This window comes from Battus philenor, unplaced genomic scaffold (assembly GCF_028537555.1).
Source record: "Battus philenor isolate CCGP_79_NKW_IND1 unplaced genomic scaffold, ilBatPhil1.0.hap1 SCAF_13, whole genome shotgun sequence".
Lineage (NCBI taxonomy): Eukaryota > Metazoa > Arthropoda > Insecta > Lepidoptera > Papilionidae > Battus > Battus philenor.
Genome location: NW_027181675.1, coordinates 2,367,778 through 2,379,574, shown reverse-complemented (window position 1 = coordinate 2,379,574; position 11,797 = coordinate 2,367,778). Strand labels below are relative to the sequence as shown.

At 30.2% G+C, this 11,797-nt stretch overlaps 1 protein-coding gene across 1 annotated transcript; it reads left to right on the top strand.

Moving 5' to 3' along the window:
- The first annotated feature begins 9,886 nt into the window (after window positions 1-9,886).
- On the top strand, window positions 9,887-11,544 carry LOC137933443 (uncharacterized). The gene is made up of 3 exons (XM_068777395.1): window positions 9,887-10,135; window positions 10,863-11,022; window positions 11,381-11,544. Exons 1-3 carry the CDS (start codon window positions 9,887-9,889, stop codon window positions 11,542-11,544), a joined length of 573 nt encoding a protein of 190 aa, XP_068633496.1.
- Window positions 11,545-11,797: the final 253 nt, after the last annotated feature.

The window sequence follows — 11,797 nt, the reverse complement described above, 5'->3', positions numbered from 1 at the left end:
TCTTGTATAATGCAATCACAAAGTCTGTAACTTTTGCATGCATCATAATCATTCTTTGGCTTTGAAAATGGGATATTATGTAGCATTTGTTATTTTTCTGAAACTAAATTTCGAAATGTAACATTTATCCAAAAAAAAAACAATTTTATAAGAGGTAGTTACACGAACGCTCCACGCTGATCTTTTGGTCCTATAAAAAGGGTTTTACCAAAAGCATCTAAATTCTCTCGCATTTTACACATCGTGTATCACGTATGATGTATGTGTCGGTGTTCACGTTGGCATCGTGTCGGCGAAGCCTATTACGCTTTCATCCAAACAGACAGGCTTTTAGCGCCGAGAAGATTCGACTTCATCCATATATACACTGTATATAAACTTTACTTTCATTTCTACATGTCACGGTGCCAAACAGCAGAAGTTTGCAACTACAGTTATCATATAATACTAATATTTATAATAATAATTTATTTGTCAATAACATCTTGAGTATGTTTTGCGAAAAGCGCCATAAAACATAAAGTATTACACACACACACGCACGCACACACACGCACACGCACGTATACATGCACATACATATATGTAACAAACATTTCAATCAGTGCATTTCTCGTGACATTTCGATTTTTAGATTAAACGTCAAGAAAACAAAAGTAACAAATAAGGTACGTTTATCAAGTTCTAAGTGATAAGTTAAATAAAATTTAAAAATAATATTACGTTGTCATTGATGCTTATCATGATCCGCAAGACACGCAGATCTTGACTTGATTAAATATTTATATTACGCTGTGGTACCTGTTTCTAATATAGCATCATCATTGTCATGTCATCATCCACAAAAATCGGTTATCGGCATAGACACATGGTAGAAATCTTGATTTTGAGACGGCTTAAAGTGGACTCGTCTGAGCACAAAGACATGGCATTTGCAGAATATTTTAGTACCACGTGAATGTAACCACAACATACAGATCCTTCATCGCGTCGACCGGTAGGGGTCCACTGTAAGGTATAGGCCTCCTCTTGAAATTTCTAGACCATATCCAGGAACTTCCCGTGACCTTGACTATATCTTCAGTTCACCCAGTCTATATATATATATATATATATATATATAGGGGTCTACCTATGCCGCGATCGATCTTTCTTGCTATGCTTTCTTGTATTATAATAATACACCAATACCTCGCTTTGCGTCGTTTCATTTTGCGTTTTTTTCGAAGTTGCGTCGCTGCTTAGTTAGTACTATTTTTCACTGTGTGTCTTCTCTCTTCTCTAAAATCTAACGAGATTTTCAAGGTTGCGTTGTTTTGGGTTCGTGTGTTTAGTTTTTTTTTCTAAAAGAATCTAACACTTTTGTTTCTAATTGCGCCATATCAAAACTCGGGGATTCCCTTTCTAACTAAAAATCAACGTAATTTGAATACAGCTTTATTTTCACTCTGTTTTGCTAATTATAGAGTTCAGTTTCAATTACGTATTGTGTTGTAATGTAGTGTGTTGTGCTTTTTTTTAAAGGGAATAATAAATTTATATAAATGTCTACGTGTTGTTTCTGGCTATAAAAATGGTAAATATTGTTCCAATTTATTTATTGGCATAGTTATATTATTTTTGTTTTTTGAATGTTTACCTTGTTCAATTTTCTTTTTAAAAAGTAGTATTTTCGTAACCCTGGAACCTATCTTCGATCTTTACATGGTTTGCTATAGAATGTTGTGAACGTTTGAATATGCGATATGTTTTTTTGGAACGTAACCACGACGCAAAGTGAGATATTGGTGTGTGTGTCTATATAACATATTTATATATTTTATATACACACAAATATATTATTATATAATTTTCTATATATTATATAGAAAAAATCAATACACTTGTTTCAGAACAATCTTATATATTTCTTGTATATAATAAAATTATATATTATAATTACAGTGAAAAAATATCTGAAAGTGTAAAGATATCTTACGTCAGCCATCCCTGTCACAACAATTTAAACTAATTCGATTTTAAGCTGTCCATTCGATTAACTCTGCGGATATATATCTCTTTGTCGTATGGAACGTCTGACGGAATTGAATAATTGCTTTGGGAATATTGGATGGCACTGATTCAAAGGTCGTTTAGGCTAAATCAAACGCCAGCGATGGTGCGAGATCGGGTTCACATAAATCACTAAAACGTTGACTGGCTTTTTGGTTACGTCAAAAGGTATTTAGGCACGGCAAACTAGACTGTTGTTTAGTTCAAGAATAAACACGGAATGACGAATTTGTACAAGCTCTTTGATGATTTGTTGATCACTTTTTATTGACATACGTGTTTATAATTAAAAATAATTGAAAAATTATTTTATATACAGAAAGAAAAAAAGAATGTAAAACATGATATTGTTTTGAGGACTGGAAAAGGCGTTAGCGAAGGTTTATTTTATCGAACGGGGATTATTCTGAAGGACACGAAATTGATTTGGAAGTATAAATAAAGAATTTACATTTTATAAACAAAGTCACTTCAGTCATATAAATATTTTTAACACAATTTTTTAAAAAGTTTGTAGTCAATGTGTTATTCTTCTTTCGTTCATAATAAAACCTTTTTTATTTTAACCTCATTTCTCATCTTCACGTATATCTCCGTCTTCTTTATAAGCGAGTGTGAAAAAGGGAATACATATTTATATCGTTATTATCTCAGCCTTCATGTAGCGCTGCTATTTGTTTCATTTTTTGTTATTTATCTTATTTCAGATTAAGTCGAATACAAAACGATCTTCCGACGGGATTCACGCCTTATTACACGCGTACAGTATTGAATAGATGTATTCGCCCGTTGCTCCATTTCTATTTTTTGTAAAAGTGATCAGACGAGCACAGGTTTCCTTTAATGATTAATGATCCGACTAACATTTAGTTACACGATGCCTTTTCGATAGCGTTTTTATATTTTTTTTGTATATAATTCTAGTGCTACTTTTTGCCTCTCGATTTTATCTGATTTTTCTGCTTCTGATTGTTCTAATTCTTTATCTTTTCCTCTTTCAAAATTTGCTTATTATTCTCTTTATTCTTGATGTGTATTTATTTACTGAAGATTCTTCTTGTTTACTACCAGCTCCATATCCTTCTTCAGATCCTTCTCCTTAGCCATGTAGTCTATTCTATTCATCATCATTTACTGAAGAAGATATATAATATTTTAGATTGACAACCAATTGCCTGTCAATTACTTACATATGACTCATTGCCTATAATAGTGTTATAACTGTCAGTATTCCCTTATAGGTAATTTTTCACTAAAACGGGTATTATTTTTATGCCTATTGGCACAAATAGGACTACGTTAGGTAGGATATAGCTATTCCGACTTACAATCCATGATCATTCGTGAGATACTTCAGTAGAGTTTTATTATATTTTATAAGCAATTTTCAAATCAAACTGAGAAATCTGTATTGTTGGCTTTTGTAATGTTTCCATTGCTAAAACAATAACCTTCGCTTCGAATGATTGTACTGGCAGTAATACACCATGGTTTTGCATTTCATTCAGATTTTTATTACTATGAGGTATCCTGATTTCTTGTTTGGTCTTAAATTCATACAAAGCATGCCATTCTTGTGATCCAAATCACTGATCTAGGATGATAATTTATAGAAATGGATTTGTATCTAAGTTTATGACAATAAATTTAATCCACATTTACCTTCATCATCTTTTAACACTGTGTTTATTATCTGATCATCAATATTATCATCGTATCAGCCGCAAGACTGACATTGCTTAACATAGGTTTACCCTTCATCTTCTGGCGACCTCGTTTCACTTTGTGAGATCCTATATTACGCTTGTCGATTCGTGGTCTTAACTCTAGCACCTTATGGCCTCAGCGGCTATATTAACTCGTCAGTCATTTACATTAGTTTATCTACGAATCTTTTCATTTCTGATTTGATTTCTTAGGTAAACCCCGGACATAAACCACTCCATGGCTCGTTGAGATACTGTATACATATATATATGTATATATATATATATATATATATATATATTTATTATTAAAATAAAATGCATCGTCTAAAATTGTAGTCTTCTCGATCGACATTTTTGTCTACTTTGCATCTTTTGACCCGTAATAAACAAAGTAACGAATAAAAATACATTGTCAAATTATGCTGCAGCATTTAATAACAAGTTTATTGATTATGCCAATGGCAATAGAAAAAAGAAAACATAATTTTTTGAGTTACCAATTTTTTTTATATTTAAAACTTCGTGACAGGAAAAACATAAATTTTTTAAACGAAAAATTTATTTATTATTGTTATAATTTATTTATTATACATTTCTTAGCAAATTGCTTTAAAGTTTTTACACCTATTTCCTATTTCCAATTTTATATACAATGGTCTTTCAATACGTTTCATTAGTTGTTTAATGGTATATGTCACGCCAATAATTTTCGATAATGTTGTCTGTTAGTATAGGTAGTAAACAATAAATAATTTTAATATGTAATTTGAATTTTAAAACGCCTTTTCTCATTTATCTATCGTTACGTTATGTATTATGTTCGATATTATCAATTTTTGGATAAGAAATATACATTATATATAATATGATCGTTTACTGCCTTTAAGCTTTTACATTGTGTATGTATAAAACATTTTCTTTTATCTCAATACAATAAATACATTTAAAAAAATTTTAAGTTAAACGGTTTTTTGATACCCATATTGTGGTGGTTGTGGAAAAATATGTACCTAGTCCGCCATATTGGAACGGCTTCCGTCTTGAATTTTGAATTTTGTCATAATCATCGTGTTTTACTAGTGTAGCCCCATTTGATACCCATATCTATTAGGGAAATATATATTAGGGAAAAATATGTAATCCGCCATTTTGTATCGGCGGCCATCTTAGATTTATAATGTTATCGATTTTATTATATTGTATTGTCATCTAAATTAAATGTGTGTACCAAATTTCAGATCAACCTGACTACGGGAAGGTGATTAAATTAAATTCAATTTCTAATTTTGACCCAAATAAACAAATTCCGTACGGGTCGAACTAAATAAAACCGTTTAAAAAGAAACTTTCGTAGTAATACGAAATTTATCTTACTTAAACTAAATGTGTTTTTCTATCTGTACGCATAGTATCGATTGTCGATATCACCCGGATGCCTAGTGACGTTATCTGAAACCGGTTCCCAGCCACTATGATTTATGGGACCCTTGTATTATCGCTTTCCTTAATTTGATTTAGATACGTCTTTGAATCGTTGATGTTAAATACAATGAACGGCTTCATTAAATCCCTATTAATATTCGATATGACTTAATTGTCTTAATTGTTATAGATTAAACATGTAGATAATAGACTAAGTTGTATAGGATACAGATTATATAGATAATACAATTAAAAATATAGAAATTAATGTAAAAATTGTAAATAAAAAAACACGGTTGATAGTAGAGTGGCAGTAAAAAAACCCTTAATTGTAAATTACACTACATTGACTCAATGAAACTTGATAACTTAAAACAGTAACCCAGTGGTCATGGGTCATGAGTTCGATTCCCGAGATAAGATCTTTTATAATTTACACTTAGTGCATTAATAATATAGGATTGCCATTGCTCACATACAAGTTTCCAGAGGCAGTAGCAACTTCTACGTATACCAAACAATGATCGCCAAACAACTACCAATCCACCTACCACCATGATATCTTTGGAGATATCTTTTGTTAGTTTTTTGTTTTTGAGATTAGTCTCCAAAAAAGCTTGTTCTTCAGACTTCAGATAGTTGCAATGGTAGTTTTTTTTTCTATTATAAATGATTTCCACTACTAATACTAATTTCCACTACAAATAAGTTTCCAGAGGATGTGTAACAGCGTCCTCTGGACACCATAATACCATCATTTGATCGGCAACCCGCCAACCAAGTGTGACGAATGTGGTATATCCCATCAGATATATCACCAAATATACAGGCTGAAACGGCGAATGTTTGATTAACTTTTTAAATCTTTTGCTTGGTAATTCTGAGAAATTTCAGGTCAGCTTATTGTAAAAGTGTACACATTTGCCAACAAAGAAGTTAATAATTTTATGGAGTATGTATATATATTTATATATAGACAAGTTTTTTTAAAAAAAAAGTTAATACTTACTAATTGCGTTAATCAAGGGAAGGGTAACAGAGACGCAATTTCATAGAAACTAAAATAAAATTGTTTGCCCTATTTAACTTTTAATAAATTAGAGCTTTCGCGATGTGTTCCGACAGAAGCCCGTATCAAATTCACTCGGTTACGAGATTATTTATTTATTAATTGTTTACTTTACAAATCATAAAAGAGTTTTATTAAATGTTTTAACAATCTAGAAAATTCCAATTACGTATCCAAGAGTCTATACAAGAGCCGTTGGAGCATAATTTACACGAAATCCCCGGGGATCGTGGAAAAATCCTGGCTTAGGCTAAATCTGCTCTAAATACTTTGCGGTTGTTTGAGTTACGAACTAACTGTGCGCTTGGAGTAACAAAAGAGTTGTTTATATAAAGCTAAGAGAGTAATTGCGCGAGGTCAATGAACTGTGGCAGCTTAATGGCGGTGAAATATATTAGAATTTAAATTCACGTTTTAAATTTTAGCAAAGATTTAAATATAGCTAAAGTTTAAATTTAAAGATGGAAAGTGACAAATTATTGAATAATTTTATATTCAAACATAATATATTCAGAATATACAAAGAGACACAGAATAAATAATTATTATTTTGTATTGTATTTGTAATCTAGTGTGTATATTCACCCCCTGTAAGCTTTTTTACCTATAACATACCTAGACACCTTCTGCAACCTACCTAAAAATATCTATGGAGGGTATAATATAATCGCCACGTTTCGCAGGCGAACTGGCGATCGCAGTAGTATTATGGTTGGCATTCTCTGGAAACTTGTTTGTGAGCAGTGGCAATCCTATTTAATTATTGCACAAAGTGTGAATTATTTTTTTTTATTTTATTTATTTATTTAATTTTCTTTATTGTATACGATAAGATACTTTTAATAAGTTTTACAATAATATGCAGAAAAGTACAATGGGCGGTCTTATCACACAAGGCAATCTCTTACAGACAACCATAGTAAGGAAAAGATAAAAGTACTTATAAAGGGTAGTTCACGTGTACAAAAAAATACATATTCACAAACAAATGAACTTAAATATACATAAACATACATAGACATACATGCTTAAACATACATACATACGTATATAACATATAAGAATGATATAAGATTATATCCCAGGAATCGAAACAGCAACCTACGATTCCAAGTCTCAGTTCTCTGCCACTGAGCTACCACTGCACAACTCACTCTGGGTTTATAATGTTATTGTTTTTATACCAAATGTTCGAATAAAAGACTAACATAATTATCTTGTTAAAGAAAAGTCCTAATGACATCAGACACAACACAAGCAGCCAGTTGTTCGTCAGTTCATCTTGGGCGGCGTGCCGTAAAAATTATGTGAAACTACCTAGCATCACAGATATCAGATCGTTTACATATGCTCGACAACTTTCATTATAATATATAACGATTTCCGTCAACTGTGGTCTTGTTTAAACATGACAAATAACAGGCAAGCTAGGCTCCGTACCACAGAGGACCAGATATAATTTTTAAAAATTTTATTTTGTTTTATTCGTGTAATTCAATCAAGAAAATATACACGTAAATGAGATAAGATGAAAAATTTCAATAGAAAACGGATGTTAAAAGTGGTTTAAAAGTAGAATCGAAATGTATATTTATGTAAAGTAAATTTGGTTAAGCAACTTTGAGACTGCCTTTATTAATTACTGATAGAAAAATAAAAAAAATCTCACTAAGAATGTACTAATATAGTTTGATAACAAAAATAAAATGTTTAATACCCCTTATCTCATTATTTGACATTAGAATCTTGTTTACATTAGGTTACGTAAACATATGAGGTATAATTGTTTTCTATAGCATAGCACTAGGTTTAGCCTATCTCACTCCCACAAAGAGATATTATTTTTCCTTCATTCAAAATGCTTTCGATAAAAAAAATTCATAATATAACATACGCTACACCAGAGATAAAGAACCTTTCGAGGTCGTAGTTTGGACATTTTTTAAAATCAAAATAATAAATATAGGTTCGTACAAATAAAGGTTCTGTTATTTGTTCCTTTATAGTTGACATAATAGTAAAAATTTATTACATACAACATTATAGAAAGATATCGAACCACCTAAAAAAATCGAATAAAAAAGTGATCGCACGTAAGAGCAAAGGCTTTTAATTTTAAACACAAAAACAGCTTTTAATTTGAAAAAGATTTCTTACGAAATTTTCTTTCAGGTTGTGTGCTAAAAAAAAAATTAAAAACCTTTTATGAATACAGTGAATTAATAATATGATTTATAAAGACTACAAGAGCCGCAAAAGATGTCGATAAAACTCTCTATATATATATATATATATATATATATATATATATATATATATATATATATATATATATATAATGTCGCAGTTATCGCCTTATATAAGGTGAATGGAAATAGGTGTAATTTTTGTTGTGTATTTCTAGGCACCCTGCACAGTGATCGTACTGAAAATCTATATCTATAATCTTGATTACAGATTCATCATATTGACACCCGCTTTTATGATAATTGATTGCTTGAAAATTGTCTTTCTAATATTTATCATCGCATTAACAATCCCAAACATATTACCGCAATATTCCAGTAGCAGACGTTAATACAAAATATATTAACATTATGGACTTAAAGACACGTAGGTTTTTATTTGATTTAAATTCACTTTTTATTAAAAGCACTATTTTAAAACAAAAAAAAAAGGTTTTCAAAATCCTAACCCTTTAAAACTTTCAATGTCTTTTTGTAATCTTATCTATGTGATATAATTAATACATAAAATATACAATGTAACTAATTTAATATAGAATATATATAGTAATAAATAGTTTAATATTCAAACGGAATTTTATATATTTAATAAAACATTAAGTGATCGGAAGAAATAGTTCTTTTTTTAAATGACTTCTCTTTTCGTATTCATATACGAACTATTTTATTAGAAACTCATTAATAAAAAAAATGACAAGGTAAGTTAATTACATGAATTATGAATTATACCCACTTACTTAAATTACTATAATCAATATTATATATACGTTAATGAATTGAATGTCAGGCGGTAAAACCAACTATGATCAGTTATAAATAGGATACAAATGAAGCAAGTTTTATTCGCAATTATCCATAATACTTAGTATATTGCTAAAATAATGACGGATCAAAATAATTACAATTTACTGTTTTCAAACCATCTTGAAGTTGATACACAAAAAGTTATTTTTCCTTTAATTCTTATGCAATATCTAACGTTTTGTCCGAAGTACCGTGTTCGTTTTAACTTCGTAACACAAAATAGTTTGAGAACTAACCTTATTTTGTGTTTATTTACAACAGTTATTTTCGTTGCGTATAATTTTGCAGTTATTAGTTATTTAACACAATTCAAAAGTATATATAGCGGTTTCTTAACATTCATTCTGTCTTTTCAACAATTATTATTTAGTATTGGATACGTTAGTAATACAGTGATAACTATAATGCAAAGTGAAATCAATGTGAAATTATTAATTGAATTACAATTAATAAGAAGCAATATTGTCGTTAACGGATGTGCTGAAAGTAAAATTATTGCCGAAAATTGGATAATTTCCTGTTCAATAATATCATTTTACATTGTGACATCGTACATACAAATAACATCATCTTTAAGTTCATTTATGACAGTAATAACTCTAGCAATTGTAACATTGACATTAGATTTTAATATTATTTACGCTTCACGAATAATTAAACTATTAACAAAAGAAATTAATTCATGGAATTGTGAATTTCGATACGCGATTGAATTACACGTGAATATAGATGACGATGAGAATATTCAAAATTCAAAATGGCGGTCTATACTAACGGCTTACCATGGAATCATTGACGCTTATTGTATATGTGAAAAAATAATTGGAGTTCCCGTAAGATTTTTATATGTTTTATTTCTTGTAGTATTTCACAGATGATATATACGAATATACAGAAGTAATCTTCAAAAGACAGAGACGGCGCTATCTTCACATCTCCTTACGCATAAATTTAGGCCAAATCGATTATTTTGAACTCTATAAGTTTAAATTAAAAAGCGAGATACTTTTTAATAATTTCAATTATTTAAATATTCTTTACAGATTATATACTACGTCTTCATGTCATTCCTTCAATGCATAATAAATATACAGATCGTTATATCGGTAAGTCAAAACGATTCAAGAATTGTTTTTGGTCTGAGTGCGTAATCTTTAGTTCTTTGTGTTTTGTTCTTTTGGTGAAGTGATATTTTAACAAAAAATTTCATTACTAAAAAATTGACAAAATCATAACAAATTTACGGTGATGACATTTCGATTTTATCTGTAATTATTTTTACATAGTACTTTTGGTAGACGCGAAGGAATTTGAAAGATTGTCTACTTGAGTCAGACTCTCGAAATAATGACTCTATGAAGTCGAATCTTGTTTCTTTTATTTTTTTATTATTTAATTACACAGTGTAAATTATATTTTCTGAAATTGAGGGACGTTTTGAATTGACGAAGCTTTGAGAAGTATTGAAACTTGCTTGTTCAGAATTGTACGAACTCGGAGACGAACATTTTTTTTCTGTTTATTTATCTTCTAATTATGAACTACAAAGACTGTTTTCAGTTTGATCTAACGAACGTAATTCTGATATTATGCGCCATGGGTACACTGAAGAGCTTGTTACTGCTTACATTAATTAGTTACGAGAGTGAATTTTTATATACTTCCTTAAAAAATGCACAAGCCATGTGCGTATCGGTTTCTATACAAGAAAATTGGTCAGGTGAGTTTAAATTAAATTATTTTGACTACATATAAGGAAAAAGGATTAAGCATACAAAATAAAATAAAAAATATTTTCATAAATCACTTCATGAACTATGACAATGGTATTTTTTTGCATGTTAATCCCTAAGAATTTTTATGTTTTATCTGTCTATAATATAGATTATATTTATTTATATAATATGATTGATATATTTCGGGTTATATAGTATCAAAATTATTAATAAAAAAGTTGATAGACAAAAAAAAATTAAGGAGAATTATAAAGACCTACCTCAACGTATTTAGCTTGTCAGAGAAGTATACTTATTCGTGTACGTATAGTATTGATGCATGATTGTTGGCGCTTACTGCAGAGTGCGCTCGCGTCGCCTGCCGGCAGCTGCAGCGAGAGAGCAAGCGAGCGCGGCAAGCAGTGAGCGCGTGCGGCTTGTTTGAAGTTGACGCGAGTTTGCCTATACGATTTCTCTCCGTCTTCGCCACCTACACCGTCGTTCTTTTGCAATTCAACTTCTTGTAAAGACTTGTAAATTATATGACGATTTAAAATGGCTTTCCTTTTCAATTTTAGACTAATGTTTTATTTTTAATTTACTTGTGCAAATAAAACATTTAAAAACTTTCGGAAGTCTCTTCACACTAATAATAATAGGCAAAAAATTGTTTAAATAGTATCTGTAACAGCATCGTATCAGCATGGCATAGTAATTTTCGACAAGGATTACTTCCTTTAGAAGGAGATTAGGCAAAGGGAATCGAACCCGTGATTTCCC

What these genes read in the sequence shown, in the direction of transcription:
- LOC137933443 (XM_068777395.1), top strand. Translation starts at nt 9,887, where the DNA reads ATGACAGTAATAACTCTAGCAATTGTAACATTGACATTAGATTTTAAT. An exon ending in AAAAAATAATTGGAGTTCCC is followed by an intron (nt 10,136 to 10,862) that starts GTAAGATTTTTA and finishes GACTGTTTTCAG; the next exon opens with TTTGATCTAACGAACGTAAT. An exon ending in TATACAAGAAAATTGGTCAG is followed by an intron (nt 11,023 to 11,380) that starts GTGAGTTTAAAT and finishes CGCTTACTGCAG; the next exon opens with AGTGCGCTCGCGTCGCCTGC.